This window comes from Podarcis muralis, chromosome 2 (genome assembly GCF_964188315.1).
Source record: "Podarcis muralis chromosome 2, rPodMur119.hap1.1, whole genome shotgun sequence".
Taxonomy (NCBI): domain Eukaryota; kingdom Metazoa; phylum Chordata; class Lepidosauria; order Squamata; family Lacertidae; genus Podarcis; species Podarcis muralis.
Genome location: NC_135656.1, coordinates 2,053,376 through 2,073,291, shown reverse-complemented (window position 1 = coordinate 2,073,291; position 19,916 = coordinate 2,053,376). Strand labels below are relative to the sequence as shown.

General features: G+C 47.8%; 1 protein-coding gene across 10 annotated transcripts in view; it reads right to left on the bottom strand.

Annotated features, from left to right (window-relative positions):
• Positions 1 to 19,916, bottom strand: part of HDAC7 (histone deacetylase 7) — a 190,105-nt gene that overhangs the window by 53,173 nt on the left and 117,016 nt on the right. For 9 of the 10 annotated variants that reach the window (XM_028721196.2, XM_077923731.1, XM_028721200.2 and 6 more), the window contains 2 exons: positions 1,698 to 1,906; positions 546 to 636 (listed from right to left, as the gene is read on the bottom strand). In XM_028721196.2, the coding sequence (XP_028577029.2) occupies positions 546 to 636; positions 1,698 to 1,906 (300 nt within the window). Of the gene's footprint in view, positions 1 to 545; positions 637 to 999; positions 1,648 to 1,697; positions 1,907 to 19,916 lie in introns of those variants that run through there. The other variant, XM_028721198.2, reaches the window with a different exon arrangement.

Genomic DNA, 19,916 nt, shown 5'->3' with positions numbered 1-19,916 from the left:
ACAGAGGTACGTCTGGCTTCTTCAGTGAATGCTGAAGACCTCTTCACCCTACCCTTTCAAGACCTGAGATGTGTGTCTTCAGGGCTCACCCTGTTCCTGTAAACCATTTAAACTTTCTTAATTGTTGCAACCTACCCCAGCTGGTGAAGGGCAGGTAATAAATGTAACAGCAGCATCAGCAAAAGCCTCATTTTGTCCTCAGCCAGTCGCCACCTTCCTACTTATGACCAATCTAGGGGGCAGCACTGGCTGCCAGCTTCCTCCTTGGTCTCTGATTTGCCCCTTGTGGAACTGAGCCGGGATGACAAACCGAGAATCAGTTGGCTCTGCCCATGATTGGCTCTGGCTCTGGATCCACCCTGTGCTTGGCCTGCCAGCCTCTTGCCCTACCAGTCCAATGGGCGCCAGTCGCCATTGCTAGACACATCATGTCACATAGCAGGTAGAAAAGAGTAGGTGACACAAGATTATGGAACAGCAAGGAAGGAACCATGGGCACTCCAGTCAGGGGGGCATGGGGGAAGGAGAAAGTGAGTGGCTCTTACTGCGTTTGCTTTTGTCTTTATTCAAGAGCAGCCGCAGCTCCTGTTCCTGCTTCCCAGGCATGGGATCCTGAGGCGGTGGCTCCATCGACACCTGGAAATGCAGAGAAGACGAGGTTTGATGAGCATATCAAGGATGGAGTCCAAGAGTCCTTCCCTCTGCCAACCCGACTCACTTTCAGGAGCTGCGTCCAAGTCAGACCCAACCTACAGGCCTATGTGTCCACTGAGTCTGGATCTTTCTACCCTAAATGGCACCTGCTCTTCAGGATCTCCTTCTACTTGTTTTTTTAACTGGAAAACCAGGGACTGATCCTGGTATTGCAGCTGAAGCATGCACTCTGCCCCTGGTGACTGGACCCATACTCCCTTCAGGTTCCTGTCTTTCAATCTACTACCCCCTTTCATTGCTCCCCTCCCTTCCAGTTCCTATATGCAATTAGGTCATCCCACTCACCTGCCATTGCCTTGTTAACCCCTTCTCTTCCTGTCCTCACACCCTGTCTGGGGTGACTGTCTCCCATCTGACATTCCTCACAGAAGCTGAGCTTTGCCAACATGCTACTGTTGGCACCTTCTCCATCCATGGCAAAAAATGCCCACCAACACTTTGCATCATTTGGGAAAGGAAGGTCACAGACAACCACCAGATGACAGGGCTCCAGTTGCCAACATACGATGGTACAAAATTTGCTTTGGGTATATATAGCCTGAGGTAACTGCATGGCCTATCTGTGGAACTAAGTGAGCAGATGAGGCAGGCTAGAGAACTTGGTGGCCTCTTGATCAGACGGAAGAGCAGCAGCTCCTGGGATTATGGAGAGTCCCCTATAGCACCACAGTTCTTTCATAGAATCATAAAATTGTAGAGCTGGAAGGGGCCCTCAAAGGTCATCCAGTCCAACCCCCTGCAATGGCTCAATAACACAGGAAGTCTTTGGCTGGAGAGGAGAAGTCCGTATGTGTGAAACAATGTTTCCTAACAATGTTTGCTACCGAAGTGCAAAAGGAGCGCTTCTGCCAAAGAAGCCCCATGAGAAGCATCAGGAAGCCAAGTGAGGCAAAGCTGACTGGAGACTAACTGCTCTTTGGGGCAGTATATGTATGCATCACCTGCTTCCCTCACCCAACCCTGAGAAAGCGCAGGATACTGACCCGCAGGTGTTGGTGGCTGAGTTGCTCCACTTGCTGGTACTCCAGTCGGGGGTGCAAACTAGCCAGGAAGAGCTGGTGTTGCAGCTGCTGCGTCTGCTTCAAAGCCAGCAAGGCAGTGTCAGGGCCAGGTTTGGCGAGACGCTGTCCAATCCGCAGGTCCATGGGGATGGTCTGGGGGACCCGCAAGGAGACGCAGAGCTTCACGGCGGCTGTGGAAATGACAGGAAAATGCACTGATCAGTATGTGCCCATAACAGATTCCACTAGGTTTTGCCGTTTGTGCCACTTTGAGCTTTTACTGAACTAAGCTGTATTCCTTAGATAAACTTTTCCCCAGCCTGGTGCCATTCAGATGTGGTTGGACTACAACTCCCATCATCCCCAGCCAGGAAGTTGCAGTCCAACAGCACCTGCAGCCCCAAGGTTGAAGCACGCTGTTTCAAAGCAGTGGCTTGCAATCGGAGTTCCAAAGAACGGTGGCATTTCTAGGAAGCCCGGCAAAGCTTCCTCAGTGAAAAGTTCCAGAATGTTGAGCAGGCTTCTCCAAAAGACAGCTGTCTCACATCTACCTGATGAGAGCTGATGAGAGCTGTAGAGCAGCTTCATCTGGAAGGCTACAGGCTCCCCACTCCTGAGCTAGGGCATTAAGGGACTTGGAGAACATGCAAAGTACCCAGTGGCAGCTCCTTCAATGCCCACCACAAAATAGTGGTTAGCATTCTGAAGCAGACTTCTCCAACCTGGCATCTTCCAGATGTTTTCAGATTACAAGTCCCATCGGCCCCACCCAGGGCAGCAAATAGTCAGGAATGATGGGAGTTGCAGTTCAACACCTTCCGGCACGCCAGGAGGTTTATATGTATTTAACATGCTTATTCCCCACCTTTCCACTGCAAGGTATTCAAGGTGACTAACAATGCAAAATAAAGCAATTGCCAAATACTATCAAATACACTAACACAGACATGTCCAACTTCCAAGAGACTGCGATCTACTCCCAGTATAAAAAAACTGGCAGTGACCTACCCATTGTCACTGGAGGAACAAGGAGCATGCGCGAGGTGCGTGTGTGGAAGGAGGTGGCTAACTGGACGTGGGAGGGGGGAGTTTAAGGGGGGGAGGGAAAGGAGGCAAAAGTTCTCTCTCTGAGGAGGCAGTCAGCTTCTCTCCCCCGGCTCAAGCGCCTGCCCCCCCTCCTTCCCTCCCATTGTCAAAGGGACCAAGGACCAGTGAAGGCTGGGCTGGACAACAATCCTTGCACTTGCCGCCCGGCCTGGCCTTCCCTGCTGCGGCAATGGAAGGACCCAGCGCTGGGAGGAGGCTATATTCCTTGCCCACTTTATCTAATCCCACCATTGACCAGGATCACACCCACAATCGACCGGTTGGACATGTCTGCACTAACACATCTGGCAGGCCATCTAGTCAAGGGGTGGAGCATCTCTTTCATCAACTGTTCACCAGAGACCATTTGGCCCTTCAGATGCTGCTGAGCTACGGCTCCTATCACTCTGGGCCATTGGCCATGTTTGCTAGGGCTGATGAGAGTTGCAGAGCAGCTTCATCTGAAGGGCCACAGGTTCCCCACTCCTGAGCTAGGGCATTAAGGGACTTGGAGAACATGCAAAGTGCCCAGTGGCAGCTCCTTCTTCTGCAAGAAGATCTGCCAGAAGGTGATCAAAGCAGAGGTGGAAATGTCTTAGCAGAGAGGTAGGTTTGCCAACATGCAAAAACTGCCCATGTACTTGTAAGTGCAAACATGAACGTTCAATGGTTGCAATTGCGTTTCAAATTTTGAATAGCTATAAGGCCTTGGTGCTATTTGCATTTGTCCAGTGTTTCTGCTTTTTGAACCAGAAAATGGTGCTCATGATTTTTAACTGACCCCCCCCCCCCAAATTTAAGTATATGGAGATAATGAAACGTAAAACCTGAGCAGAGTTCCTAAGAATTAAATATATGTCTCTGTTTCCATTAAAAATAGCTTTTCATGTATGACTGAGTATCTGGGTGTGTCTGGTCGTTCCCCCCCCCCCACATTGCTGCCCCCCCCCTACTGCCAGCTTTCCACTGGGGGAATGTGGCCCTCAGCACTCCCTCCAAAAGGGTTCCCTTCCCCTAAACTTCCCCTAAACTGCCCCCTCCTTCATGAAGGAAATTCAGAGCTGGACCATCTCTAACCGATGGGTGTCCAGCCTCCACATAAATCCCTCCAGCAACAGACCCACCACCAGCAAAGCAGGCAGTAATGCCAGAGAGATGACGCTATGATTCCCCAAAAGCCCCTGGCAACAAAATGGTATTTACTGGATGTCTAAAGGATAGTAATGTAGTTGCCAAATGAAGATCTCTGGGGACAGTACTCTATTCCACAATCAGGTCACTGCCGTAGGAGGCCATTTCCTCAATAGCCCCCACCTAACTCCCAAAGGTGGCAGCACCCAGAGCAGGGCCTCAGCTGATGACCACAATGAAGGGGCAGGTTTGTTCATGCTGCGGAAGAGACATGTGGTGTAAGGCAAAGAGATGCGTAACTGGCAGAGAGAAGATGCAGGTGGGGAGGAAAGCATGACCAGGAGCCTGCAAGGGAGAGCAAAGAGCCCTCCTGGCCACAGAAGAATATCTGGTGCCAGAAAGACCAGACCCCGTGGCAGACGCTGCCTTTCCCAAACAAAACTGCCTCTGGCCAGCTTGGAAGAACCAGCTGAAAGGAGACGTAGAAATCTATCTGACAGCTAGCCAGTCAATCAAAGCAGCCACACTGAGGACTAGAATCATTGTGCATTGTTTCCGCTTCAGTTAACTCCAAGTAACAAAATAATCCATGCTGCAATTCTGTTTCCATGCAAAATTCAATGTAATCCAGATCCCAAAGCCATTCTAGTGGTGCTGATCCACTGAAAACCAGTTGTGCTCAAATCCCAATGAAATCAACAAGAGGCTTGGTTTGAGCAAGAGAGTAGTCTCATTAATTTTAAACCTCCTTTTAAAAAACACACCAAAAAACCAAAAACCAGGGCAGTTGGCTGCATTTAGAGTCAAGTACATTCTGTGCATGTTTGAATGTATCATGCCACAGAATATTCAATATTTGGCGCAGAAGACAGCATCCTGGAAGCCTCTGCTTTCATTTTAAAATCTAGCCTTCACAGGTGTGGAGATCGTTCAGGAAGAGTTGCACACCTTGACTGGTGCTAACTTCCAATTCAGCAGGAAGCTGGACAGGAGTGAGTGATATATATCATTCCCTGTCCCCTCCCAGGTTATCTGCGTATTAGTTTTGTTTTGGCATGAACAGGCATTTTCTGGGGGCAGAATCTGGGTCGGTTTGGCACAGACTGTGGATTGTGGGTGGCAGTGAAGAGATGGCAGAGTGTACTTAGCCCTGGTTATGCTGCGCTTCTTTATAGAAACTTCCAACTAGCTATCAAGCAGCCTCAAAAGGAAGCCAGCTTAAGATTCCACCCCAGAAAAACAAAACCACTAATCGCATCCTCTCCCTCCAGACACTTACGAACAAGCCCACCAAAACCACCCTGACAGCTAGCGAATGGCTTGCTTTTGTAGCATCTAACATGATCTGACATTTTTTGGTGTTAAACTGATCCTTGGGAGGAGAGCCAATATGAACACACACACACACACACACACACACACACACACACACACACCCAACCACCTCCAGTTGGATCAGAATAGGAGAAGCAGGCAATAGGGCACTTGCAGGAAGGGAGGCGGGAACACTCTAGCCCTGCCCTGCCCAAGAAGCAGGGCTGGCTGGAGGCTGCTGTCTTTGTTAACTTATTCCAAACTTCCTTCCGTGTGTCAGGCCAACAGGAGAAATAGGCTTAGAAAAGTGGAACATGAGAAATGAATTAAGCAAAGGCTTCCACGAAACCAGCCATCCACAAAGTGGGTTGCCTGCTGCATCTCTGCACGAGTCACTGCACATCTCTGCACAGCCTATTTCCAGTCCAGAGGAGGAAGGTTCCCAACAGTGACTCATGCAGAAACACAACAAGCTGCAACTCTGAGAAGCAGCTGGGCAGGTGACAAATCCTACATCTCGTTCTAGGGCAGAGGACAGGCTTAGTTCCCCACCCCAGAAACAGTATCCCAGAGTTTGATTTTCTCCCCTGAATGGATGCTATTCATTTGTATGAGGGAAAACAAAACACAAGCTCACATATCATAGAAGTGTAGAGTTGGAAGGGACCCTGAGGGTCATCTAGTCCAACCCCTGCAGTGTGGATGGCCATCTACTTTGCTGGCCTGTTTTCTGATGGCTGCACACCGTGGTTAATCTGTAGAGAAACATGCTTTTGCCTTCGCTCCTATGCCATCCATCCTCTACCTCGCTGCCTTCTGCCAAATCACACCATTGGCTCATCTTGCCCTCAATGTTGTCCCCACGGCAGACCCTCTCTCCTGGTCTTAACTGGGGATGGAGCCTGGGACCTTCTGCATGCAATGCTCTTGAGCCACAGGTCTTCCTTTGTGGAGATCAGTAGCAGAATCTGCAGAGTTTCTAAACCATCTCAGACAGCAGGAGTTCTGCGGCCAGATGAGGCAGGGGTCAACAAACTTTTTCAGCAGGGGGGCAGTCCACTGTCCCTCAGACCTTGTGGGGAGCTGGACTATGTTTTGAAGGGGGGGAATGAACCAATTCCTATGCCCCACAAATAACCCAGAGACACATTTTAAATAAAAGGACAGATTCTACTCATGTAAAAACACGCTGATTCTTGCACCGTCTGCAGGCCGGATTGAGAAGGTGATTGGGCCGGATCTGGTCCCCGGGCCTTAGTTTGCCTACCCATGAGGCAGATGGAAGAATAGGCTCACTTAAGTAAGTCCAACAGGCAGCTTCATGCACATCCAGAAAGCAGCAGAGGAGAGCACTCGGTCAGGATCCTGGTAGCAAGAGACATTGCCTCCAAATGGGCTGCAACTGTGGCCTCTTCTTCCAAAGGCCAACCTGGGCAGCCTCCTGAGGTCAAGTCCCTGGGGAAGGTCACATTTGCTCATTATTTCAGCCCTGAATTCAGCGTGGCCCAAACCACTTCTTGCTTGCTAGTTTATTTACTTTTAATGCTCTGCCAGGGTCTCATTAACCAGACCCTGCTGAGAGTGCTGTGACATTCTCAGATTAATGGTGCCCTCTGCCAGCTGCTATTAGCAGCTTCCATTGCCACCCCGATGCCCATCGAGCCTGCGGACGGATATTTACTAAGCGCTGATAAAAAGCGCGACCAAACATTTGTGCCTCATGAGAGTTGCTGCAGCATTTAAATCACTGCCAGCACATCATAATGCCGCAGGATCAAAACCTCACAGGGTCTTCAAGAGAACAGACAAGCTGACAAAGGAAGCCATCCTAGGAACACTTTCTTAGTGGCAAGTGCCACTGAAGTCAATGGGATCCACTTCCCACCCACCCCTTTTTTTTCAACGGGACCTACTTCTGAGAAGACCAGGCACAGGGTTGCCCTGCTGGTGATCTGGCATAGCAACAGGGTTTGGGTGCAGGTGCCAGCATCCTTCTCACCAGCCAGAGAAACTAGAAAGTCAGCAAGAAGAGTTCTGCTAGTTCTCCCTGACAAGTTTTCTATGTGCGAACACCCCTTTTCCATAAAGGCACATGCTTGCCTGAAATAGCACTGTACAGGAAAGGCTTTGCCATTTGTTAAACATATAAACTGTCCTGGGCTCACCCCATGGGCAAAAAAGCCACCGTCGTTTTTTGGGAATTAAGAGAAGCACCATCCCTGGAGCGCAGGAACACAAACTTCTACCTCTTTCATCTCCCAATCTTTCCCAACAACTGTTACGCAGATGACTTCTTTCGTCAGGTATGTGCTTCTATTTTGCTGAGCTGGATGCTGCCCTGGGTGGTTTAATGAGGCATTATCGCCCTCCCACAGATTCTCCCAACAACAGCTGCTGCCCCAAGGCCAGGGCCGGGCAGCCGGGTATACATAATCTCTGGAAGCAAGTCAGATTTCTGGAAGTCCGTTTTACTTCCCTACTGTCTTTTCTCGGGGCATCATGCCATGTGGAGGCGGCAGCAGCAAAGCCTCTCCTGCTCCCACTTCCCCTGCATGTGTATTCTGTGTGATCTTTCTTTCTTTCTTTCTTTCTTTCTTTCTTTCTTTCTTTCTTTCTAAAAAACTAAGTTTCTAAGGCCCTAAGGCCATAGGAAAGAGTATGAGAAAATGTCTGCAGTGCCTGGGAAAAGACTCATAAAGCACACCACGCTGCCTGCAGGTGTGTGTGTGTGGGGGGGGGCTTTGGTGACCCAAATTCATCTCCACACCTGTTTCCCTGGCTATGAATGGTCCTTCTGTAGGAGCTTTTCAGGAAAGTGTGCCTTACTTCTGTGGAATAGAAGAACTGCCTTCTGCCTTTTCTCCTGACATCTGGAATTCAGAGGCATACTACGTCCAAACATGGATGCTCAGATTTAGCATGAATTTTTCTAAACCGGAGGTGGGGAACCTGATGTCCTCTGGATGTTGAAAGACTACAGTTCCCATCATCCCTGACCATTGGCCATGCTAGCTTTGGTGACCCAGCTTTGGTGCTGGGGATAGTGCAAGTTGGGAGTCCAATAACACCTGGACAGTCACAGGTCATCTCAATTGAAATATGTGTCTACCCAAGAGTTCTGCTTGGTTCTGCTTCCACCATCCAGGTAGCGCTCGTTTCTGGAGTGGGCCGTTAGATAAAAGCTATCGCTTAGGCGTGGGCAACTTGCAGCCCTTGGCTGATTTCATGCAGATTGGGGAGCATGGGTGATGCAACAGCAAAGGGGTGGCACAGAGAGAGAGGGAAGATGGTGAAGCTCCATGTTTCCCCCCTCTGGTCCCTCCCCCTTTTGACCCTGGACCCACCTGTCTCTAGCCGCTGTCCACCACGGGCTCCACCCACTGGGATTCAAATAGAGCCAGATATAGCATGACCAGTTCCCTTGTACTGGGTGTCAGGCCGAGGGGGTGCCACAGGGTGCCACAACTAGGATGCAGTGAATTGAGCAGAATGGAAGCCAAGAGGCAGGGGTGGGTTTAATTGTTTTTTTGCCAGATTTTGCCCTCTCAAATTTGCTGCTGAAATCTGAAATCCCCAAGTCCACCCCTGTTCACCAAAACACCCTGGCAGATAACTTGAGGGATAGTGGAGCTCAACAACCACAAAGGGTTCCCAAGCAATCCAGAGTGGCTCTGTTTTCCGAAGGACCCCTATCTGTTCTGTGGGGCAAGTGCAAAACAGCCATAACTCTGACCTTCACTTCAGACTTTGGGATCATCAGGGGCAGGAGCTGGTTTTGCTCCCCACCCAACGGATGACGACAGGCACACTCTTTAATATGCCAAGTGGGTTTTGCTTGGCTAACTCAGATGTGAGATCTCTCCACTGACTCTCCTAGGGCTGCAGCGATCACCAAAATGAAGCCCCCGCCCTTCCGCAACCCCCAATGTTCAGATCCTTTCCTCCCAGCCTTTCGGCAGCCAGTGTCTTCCAGATGTTTTGAAGCACAACTCCCACCTGCCCCAGTCAGCACAGCAGGTGGGAGCTGTCATCCTGGAGGCGCCAGGTTGGGGAGAGCCGGTCTATGCGCACATGCATGAACACACCTGCCAGGGGAGCAGGCATTCCACTGCTGCAGTGGCTGGGTAGGTGTGTTGGGGAAGGTAGTTTCCTTTCACACAGCTCCTAGCGGCCATTGGAGAAAGCGGCATGTGTTTCCCTGCACACGGAAAAAGGCCTGGCCCCCAAGTTGTGGGGCTGTGGCTTTGGCAGCAGGACAGACGCTGTCAAAGAGGGCTGAGCCCAAAGCCTTGGCAAGAGCCCGAGCAAGGGAGGCTTCTGCCTAGAGCGCTACCTTGCCTAGTCGGGGAGAGAAGAGCCAAGCACCTTGGGAAAGGGAAAGGGAGACATCGCTTCCCCCTGGAGGATGCAATGGGTTCCGACTGCAAGCTGATTACATCAGCACAGGGAGGATGCGGCAGCAGTGCCAAGGGAAGCAGAACAAAGATCAAAGGCAAAACAAGTGCCTCTGTCCTATTAACGGCCATTTGCATAAGCAGGGGTGGATCTCCCAACTGGTTGGGCTGGAAGTTCACTCTGGGCAGGATGCAGCAAGGCAGCTTGTTCAAAAGGCGCACCAGCCCCATTGCAAGAACACACCTCTCTGTGTGAGAGAGAATGTGCCCCTTGCTTTGCACCAGGTGTGGGGAACCCCTGGCCAAACTACAACTCCCACCACCCCTGGCTTCTGCAGGGGCTGATGTGAGTTCCGCAATACCTGGAGGGGCAAAAGTATTTGTGCACATGTGCACCATCAATGTGCCATCTTATGCTCACATCAGAGACTTATGGCACCCAACACTAAGCCATCACTGTGGGGGAGAAGGCTGTGTCAGCCATTTGTTGTGCTACCGAGTCTTTTCAGAGCCTTTAAGAGTTAGAGTTTCTATATTCATGTTCTACAGGCTCTCCTTAAGAGTTTAAGCAAAATTGCCTGGCTAAACTCAAATGATCTTACTATTCTCTTAATGCTTTTTGTTTATTGTCACCCTTGTCTGCTTTGTCATTTTAATGTTTATAAAGGTTTCAGCTGATTTTTATTAGTGCTTGTTGTACACTGCCTTGGTATTTGTTTAATTGAAAGCTTTTAAAGCCATAAGTTAACAGAAAAGAAATGGAATGGTTTGGACCAGGGCACTGCATGTGCCATAACCCCACTCCAGCAAGTAATACAGCATTTATTTGCTTATACAACTGCCTTTCTGGGGAAGCTCTCCCAAAACAGCATATACTCATTAAATACAATTAAAATGCACACCAGCACACGAAACAAATAAAACCTAGGAACAGAATCACACAGAAGTCCGGCTTGCCAGGATGCAGGAAGAGCCCTGCTGGGTCAGGCCAATGGCCCTTCTGTTCTCCCAAGGGCCAACCAGATGAGGTAGCTTCCCTGCGTAGAGCATGGTGCTGATAATGCCAAGGTTGCAGGGTCGATCCTGGTGCGGCACAGCTGCATATTCCTGCAGGGCATCATAACTAGATGATCTTCAGGGTCCTGTCCAACTCTACATTTCTCGGATTCTATGTCTATGGGAGAGCGATGGACCATAGCCCATCTTCTTAGGTTCTGCTGTGTCGGACACTTGTGCGATTTTGTCGCTTGGCCAAAGACTGTGAAGTGCTGGGGCTAAATGAGTTTCTTGAGGGAAGGAACCAGGGACATGAGAGGTCACCATCAAGAAAGTCCTGTCCCTGCTGCTTCTGAACCTCGACTGTTCTGGATGGCAGGCTTGAGAAGATGGTCTCTGAAGATGAGCTCAAGGCCTGGTAGGCTCGTATGGTTGTAGGCAGTCTTTAAAAAAATAATAATTAAAAAATGCTCTAAACTGTCGCAGGCATAAAGCAGAGCTGTAGCTATGGGGGGGGGGGGGAGCTGGTTTTTTTGCCCTGGGAAGCCTCCAGAGGGGTGCCATCGAGGCTCCCAGCCTCTCTCTCTCTCTCTCTCTCTCTCTCTCTCTCTCTCTGTGTGTGTGTGTGTCTGTGTGTATACACAAATGCATGTGTGGTGAGTGTGCCCAACCTGGGTGAAATGGGGCTCACATCCTGCCTCAACAAACATCCTCCACCAAGGATCGTGGAGATACCTGGCTGTAGCATTTGACAGCTCTGCGTGCCTTTCACTCTCCCTGCCAGACAACCTGTGCTTTGAACAGAGTGGATTTGATTTAAATCATGATTTAAATCACTAGTCAGGAAGACTTGATTTAAATATTTTTTTACAGGAAGACTCCTTGTTGAGGGTATAATTTTAATATTTACAACAAGACAAAGGTTTCATTTTAGGATTAATAAATTTTCAGAGTAGTTTTGCTTCTACATTCAGGCGCCTATTCTGTACAGTTAAGGGTGAGTGCAGTTGTTGGGACCTGGTGGGATTGGGAAGAGGTTGCCAGCCCTGAAGAGCCTTCAGCACTTGCCTCAAGTCTGAGTTGCACAGACATGCAACTGACTTGCACAATCGTTACACAAAGATCCCAAGACTTGCGGAGTATTCTGCTGACAAGGTTTGCACTTTCATTTTTACTGCTTCACACTTAGCTACTTGTGAAGATCTATTCCACTATTCATTGAACCTCTTGGAACTCAGCATTTACCGGTAAGAGGTAAGGGGTTGATTCTGTGAATATGAATTTGCAAAGGAACAATGGGATTAAGGTTTTTCCCCTCAACTCTGTATGTTTATTTTATAACATTTTTTTCCTGTGAAGAAAAGGCATGCTATCTCTGTAGACACACTTTTGAGAACAGCAAAAACAAGCATCTGTGATAATCTCATTGGAAAAACTGCCCCAAACTGCCCCTTACAGAAACCTCTGGAAGAGCAAGGCATTGTGAATGGATTAATGAAATTCATTGCATATAAAGCCTCATACTACATAATTTTTTAAAAATCCTTATTTCCTGATGAATGGCCTTTGGACTATAATGTAAAAATAGAAAACTATCTTTAGAAAGATGATTCCTCCAAAAGCATTTTATTTTTTAAAAAATCCGATTTAAATCAACAAAATCCAATTTAAAATTTAAAAATCTGATTATTATTTTTATAAAAAAATCAATCATTGATTTTTATCCACCCTGGCTTTGAGCTCCCAACCTGGATGATTAGATGATTACCAGCTATTTGCTGAGCATATGCTTGCAGGGAAGTTAGATGACGCTGCATCTAGCAAACACTATTCCACACTTTCCAGTGCATTTTTCTTGTTACTTTGCCTATTACACAACGCTCAGGGGTGGCTGGGTGGGTCTGCTGTGCAGCAGCTTCAAATCCAAAATCAGCCACAGTTGGATGTGTGCTGTCCCTTTCGATACCTTCCTGCAACATCTCTGCTTCATGCTGCAGCCGAGACCAACAAAATAATCATGCTAGCTGGGGCTGATGCCAGTTGCGGTCTAAAACATCTGGAGGGCACCAGGTTGGTGATGGCTGCTCTAGGCAAAGTGACAAATCCTTGTATGTAAGGTTGCCAGCTCCCCCCCCCCCATGGCACATATTCCTGACCCTTTAACAAAAGCTCAACAAGCAGATGTTAGAAGGTGATCATGTTTATCTCTATTCTGTGAAAATACCCCCCTGCTGTTATCTCTACGTTGAGCTCCTGCAAAAGATACAGGAACAAGCCAAGCCTCGCCCCGCCCCCCTGCCCTGGCCAGTTGGCAGCAGAACTGGCAAGGAACAAAGGCAGAAGCAAAAAAACCGGTTGGCTAAGTTTTAATGGTAAAGGATCAAAGGCATTATCCTTTATGAAAAGGGAAAAGATGCCAGCCAAGTTCCCTGGTTCAGTTTCCTTATAGCCTGCCCACCTGAGGGTTGCAAGGCGGCCAGCTGATTTTAATCGCACCCAGCAAAGTGCTCCCACTTTGCAGCCTATTCCAACCTTTCCAGTCTAACTGGCAAAGTTGAGGGGAAACTGCCAGCATCCTGAGGCCAGAATTGTAAGGTGATCTGCATGGGCAGAACAAGTGGGCAGGGATTTATGACCGGAGCAAGGCAGGGTAAGTGGGTGGGCGGTGGATCACAAGCCAACAAATCCTGCCCAACTGGAGATCTCTGCAGGGCCCAAAGAGTTTAGGGTTGTCAGCTTCTGTACTGTACTCTGCTCCTGTGTCTTTAACCACAGGCTGGCTTGAAAACTTCAGGAGGTAAGAACTGCTCGTCAGAGACACATTCCTCCACCCTTCCATTCCATGTGATGAAAAGCTTCACCAGCCAAATTCTGAACATCAAGGTGCTGTTTCTAAAGACACAGGAACAGGCCAGGACAGCTGGCAGTCCTTACAATAGTTTTAGATTAATCTGGGCTTGTACTGCTTGTGGATCCACCAAGTCAAAATCAGCCAATAGCCTAGAAAGGTCAAAAATTAAAATAGAAATTAGGGGAAGGATTTGCTGAAATTAAATAATTAGAGATTGGAATACAGAAAGGGGAGGTATGAGGAGGTCGGGAAAGTAAGTTATATGAACATAAGGGATTGAAATTATACTCGTTGTTGTATGTATGTATGTGTTGTATGTATTTTTGGTTTTTCTTTTTTCTTCTGTTTTTTTTATTTTATATAAATTTTTGGAAATTCTAATAAATATCTTTTTTTTAAAAAAAATCAGCCAATAGCCACCCACTGTGTGGCCCAATAATAATATATTTTGGGATTTTTTTCAGAGCATGCATAGGAACTGCAAAAGCATGTGGGCTGTTATCAAGTGACCAGAAAGCCATAATACTGTATGCAGCTAGTGGGCTGCCATCAGCTTGGGGTGGAGAGCTGTTTAGCTGAGCAAGCCAGGATCAGGTACTTCACTTTAGAAAGCCATTGATAAATCTGCATACATCAAGGAACCTAGGAAGGAGCAGGAAGATGAGGTGCTTGTTTGCTATGCTGCCTATGCCAACTTATTGTATGCACATGCCCCATAAAGGTAGTACATGAGACCACTCTGTGCTCATCCCTGCTTACAGGAAAAGTGGGGAGGAAGCAGGCACAGCAGGTATGTTCCGAACCTTAGGCTGATTGTGAGAAGTCACTTGTTGCATTGGATTGATTTCACAACTGTTGGCACCTAAGGATGTGAGCAGGGCACCTGGAATGTTCCAGCCAACCCCTCAAGAACCTGACCCAGGTTCCTCCTGGCTGCTGGTCTTTGCTAGCTAGGATTGATTGGCTGGGGTGATCCAGGATGATCAGTGGCTCGCTTCATTTGGGGAGCAGGGGCAAGGGTGGGCAGCAGCTAATTCCTTCCCATTTGAAGGAGAAATTTGTGAGATCTTCAGTAGTCATCCATCCATCCAAAGCAGTAATTGGGCTCCCTTGATCTGAACAATTACTGGGCAATCTCTAATGTAACAATTCTGGGCAGGTGATTTGATTATGTGGTGGCAAGTACAGCTCCAAACATGTCTGAATGAAACGAGTTGTTCAGATTGTTATCAGTTTGGCTTCAGGCCCAGTTTTGGTACTGAAGCTGCCTTAGCTACCCTGGTGGATGAGAGACAGACATGAAGAACATTGCCCTGTTGATCTTCCCGGGTCCTCTGGGCTGCTTTTGATGCCACTGAATGCAGTCTCCTTCTAGGCTCTCTGGTTAGATTGGGTGTTGGGGGTGCCATTACCCAGGAATGTAAAAAGCTCCTTTCCTGTACCATTAGGCCACCTAGCTTAGGACTGCTCATGCCAGGTGTGGGGAACCTCTGGTCCTCCAGATGTTGTTGAATGACAACTCCCATCAACCCCAATCAGCAAGACTAAGGATTATGGGAGCTGTAGTTCAGCAACATCTGGAGGGCCAAAGGTTCCCCAAGCCTTGTTTACACTGACAGCCAGCAGCTCTTGGGGGTTTCAGATGGGAAAGTCCCTACCTCACCCGGAGATGGTGGGATCTTCTGCAGTGGCTTTGACTCCTGTCTGCCAAGCCTGACCCCAGAAGCGGTACTGGGGAACCTGGTGCTGTCACATGGGACTGTCCTGGGGGTTAGGTACTCCTGGTTTGAATTCTAAACCCCTAAAAAGGCTTCATTCAGTGTAAGTCAGGGCACTCCTCCTCCCATCAGAAACCAGCTCATGTGGTGCTTTTGGTTCTTTGAAGGAGCCTTTGCTCTGAGTACCAACCTGCACTGAAGTTACATTGGCAGAAGCAGCGAGCGAAGCTGTCACAAGCAGTTACAGATGAATCTGTCTATTTGTCTTCTACATCACTTCTGCATGTTTTTACACGTGGTTCAGTGCTGTTCAATTTGCGCATTAATAGTATGTAAATAAACATTTTCTTTTTCTTTATTTGCTGTTTCTTTTCTGCTTTATTGTTCATCAACACATCTGTACAACATTCATTATTATCCATAAATCAAAATTGTCAAACATCACACCAACACCAACAAAAAAAGCTACAAACTCTCTGACATTAAATTTTCTTCATCAACCTATGACTTCCTGTCCTTTCCACATTTCTTCTGTCACAATAACATTTAAATCCTTGCTTCAGCACTTTTAAACTGCCAAGAGCCGTTTCCATTTGCGGAAGTATGAAATCTGCTGGATGACTTAAGTTTAAAGCTGCACATCAGAGGTGCAGATAAGGTTATTTCATATAGAAATATGCAAAGATGGGATTCTTCCAGCCTGCCTATTCTCAACATGGACCTTATGAAATCTCCCCTCCCTTAAGATGCCTGATTTGGATAGCTCACTCCCTGTTTTATTCTGGCTAACATTTGCATTTGTGTGGGAAGGTTGCAGAGGTTTGTAAAATGTTGAGATTAAACAGAACACAAACACAATTATGTTCTGGGTAAAACTGTTGTTGTTTTAACATGGTCTTTACCTGCCCTGAGAGCACTTTTGTGGCATGTGTCAGAATATAACTTTTCAAAAATCGTAATAGAAAAATGGATAAACAGGCCTTTGGTCCATTTAGTTCAGTTTTGTCTAGACCAGGCTTTCTCAACCTTGGGTCCCCAGATGTTGCTGAACTACTAATCTCAGGTCCTGCTAGCTAGGGATGATGGGAGTTGTAGTCCAGCAACACTATGCTACCACTCAGTGGATTTGTAACTGACTGACTGACTGACCGAACCCAAAGGGTGCTCATCAATGGTTCCTCTTCATCCTGGAGAAGAGTGACTTGTGGGGTGCCACAGGGTTCTGTCTTGGGCCCGGTCTTATTCAACATCTTTATCAACGACTTGGATGATGGACTCAAGGGCATCCTGATCAAATTTGCAGATGACACCAAACTGGGAGGGGTGGCTAACACCCCAGAGGACAGGATCACACTTCAAAATGACCTTGACAGATTAGAGAACTGGGCCAAAACAAACAAGATGAACTTTAACAGGGAGAAATGTAAAGTATTGCACTTGGGCAAAAAAAATGAGAGGCACAAATACAAGATGGGGGGACACCTGGCTTGAGAGCAGTACATGTGAAAAGGATCTAGGAGTCTTGGTTGACCACAAACTTGACATGAGCCAACAGTGTGACGCGGCAGCTAAAAAAGCCAATGCAATTCTGGGCTGCATCAATAGGAGTATAGCATCTAGATCAAGGGAAGTAATAGTGCCACTGTATTCTGCTCTGGTCAGACCTCACCTGGAGTACTGTGTCCAGTTCTGGGCACCACAGTTCAAGAAGGACACTAACAAACTGGAACGTGTCCAGAGGAGGGCAACCAAAATGGTCAAAGGCCTGGAAACGATGCCTTATGAGGAACGGCCAAGGGAGCTGGGCATGTTTAGCCTGGAGAAGAGGAGGTTAAGGGGTGATATGATAGCCATGTTCAAATATATAAAAGGATGTCATATAGAGGAGGGAGAAAGGTTGTTTTCTGCTGCTCCAGACACAGAGCAATGGATCCAAACTACAAGAAAGAAGATTCCACCTAAACATTAGGAAGAACTTCCTGACAGTAAGAGCTGTTCGACAGGAGTGCTCTGATGGTGTTTCCTGCTTGGCAGGGGGTTGGACTCGATGGCCCTTGTGGTCTATTCCAACTCTATGATTCTATGATTCTAACATCTGGGGACCCAAGGTTGAGAAAGGCTGGTCAACATGGACAGGCAGTCACTCTCTAGGGTTTCATTCCCAGCCCTACCTAGAGATGCCGAGGACCGAACTAGAAGACAATATTCCACCACTGAGCTGTGACTCCCTCCAAAATTCAACCTTTCCTATACAGTTGTACCTTGGTTTTCGAACAGCTTGGTTCTTGAACGTCTTGGCTCCCGAATGCCACAAACCCGGAAGTGACTGTTCTGGTTTGTGAACTATTTTTGGAAGCTGAACATCCAATGAGGCTTCTGTGGTTTCCAATTGGCTGCAGGAGCTTCCTACAATCAGAAGCCACACTTTGGTTTCTGAACCAAACCAAATGTTTTGGAAGTTGAACGGACTTCCAGAATGGATTCCATTCGACTTCCTAGGTACAATTGTACTGGGAATCAGGCTCAGGCTGCCTGGATGAAAACCAAGAATCTTAGCCACTGGATCATATGGAGGAATGTGAAATATTTAAAACAAATAAATGTTTAAAGACTTAAATAGAGTGTGCTGCAATACATATGCACCACCTGCCCCTGCCCCTTTGTGTCTTAGTGCTTTGACTACAGCCTGCTGAACTAGTGGCAGGCAACATCACAGAACCAGGTGGACCAGTAGGAGGCGCTATAACATCCACACTGCTCTTGTCCTAATGTGTCACAGGCTGCCCATTCAATAGCTGAGGGCACTTCTGGACTGCCACTGTGTTTGCATAGGATTCAGTCACATGCTGGCCCATTCAGTTAGGGTTCATTTGGCGCTCTTGTGCAACTAAATCAGGTTCTCCAAAACCAACCAACCAGGCTTTTTGTGATCAAGAAAGTGATGCAAAGTATGAGATAGAACTTGCTTTCACACCACGTCATCTAACCTACCTAAAAACAAACTGAAATGAATGCTCACTAAATAGCCAACCGCCAACCGCTAACCTCTCTGCAAACATATCAGGATATATGCTCAATAAACAGGTGGTCTGGAAGCAGCCCCAGCATCCTCCACGTTGGGGACTACAACATCCCTGACTGCAGGCCATGCTGGCTGGGCTGATGGGACGTGGAGCCCAGTGACACCTGGAAGGCCACAGGTTGGGGAAAGAATGTGTTAAAGCACATTTTCTTTTTACAAAATATTTGCTTTGTTTTGCTTTGCTTTGCTTTCTGAAGGTCCCTTCCCTATGGCCTCACACGGTCATGTTTCTTCTCCCCGCTTCTGAGCATTTGGTTTTTTAGACCTTGACTATAGCCCCTTGCAGACGTACTTCCCAACTTTCTCTTGTTTTCATAAAGGGCCTGCACAGGGCAGCTATAACGCATGCAGCAGCATTTCTCAAAAACATAACATGAGCTTCCCTTAGAGGAACCAGTTACAGCCCTGCTATTTGCATAGACAGCTGCTGACATGATCGGCTGCAGAGAAGAAGACATGCCAAAGAGAAAAGGGCAACCTCTTCTGCCAGTGCAAGGATATTTACATTTTCATGTATTTTAGCATTTGGCCCACCCTGCTAAATGAGAGCCCAGCATTTAATTTAATGAGCAGTCAAAACACAGCTTCAACCAACAGCCATACCAGCAAAATAACATTCTAATAGTCTGCAACCACAAAAGACACACACAAACCTATCAAATAAAGGATCTCACATTGTTATGAAATTATGAAGCTCCAAGCTTTGCTAGGGAGTTGCAAAGGAAGGGGGAAATCCCAAAGAATACCTCGCTGTGTAACCTCAGGGCAAAGGGCACCACCCAAAGCATGGTGGTGAGAGTGCAGGACTAGGACCTAGGAGACTAGGGTTCGAATCCCGACTCGGCCTCTCAGCCCTACCGACCTCACAGGGTTGTTGTGAGGGAGACTGCAGTGGAATACTACAGGGGCATGGAAGAGGTGGCCCATGATTAGCCTACAAAATCTTTTGAACCAGCCCACCAGCTTTCTACTGCTTTCCCCCCTTGGCTTTCATCTTGCTCTAAAGCAGTTCAAGCCACCTTCTCTCGCCTTTCCCAACAGACTTGCCGCTTCCCTCGGGAAAGGTAAAAGAAGCTGGATGGAGCACCTTGAGGGATGGAGCAAGAGGGTGACGGAAGTCGGCTCTGTCAGGAGCTGCCACCTGCACTGCCTCCCTGTGAGGTTCCCAAAGGAGCTGAGCAGGACTAAGAAGGGGAGATCTTGCATCTGAAATGAGAAAGGAGTTCTTGAAAATAGGCATGTCCCAGGCTATGAATCTAAGGTCTATGTTGCTGAGCTGCCACAGAAAAATCACTTCCCTGCCTTCTGGGAAGGGATCACATTATTTGGGGGTTTAGAATCATAGAACTGTAGAGCTGGAAGGGACCCAAGGGTCATCTAGTCCAAGCCCCTGCAATGGGAAGGATGCCTTCACTGGTATCTGTCTTTGTGTATGCCACTGATGCACAGCATACCTTCAAACACCTAGCAAACAACTCTGTTAAATCACTTGGGTGTTACAGAGTCCACACTTTTCTTTATATTTCTTTTATAAAATCAAAAGAAAGAAAGAGGCAACAACAAACCACAAATGAAGGCAGGATTGAGGCTTCGCAAACACCGCATAGATTTTCAGCTTACACAGAACTC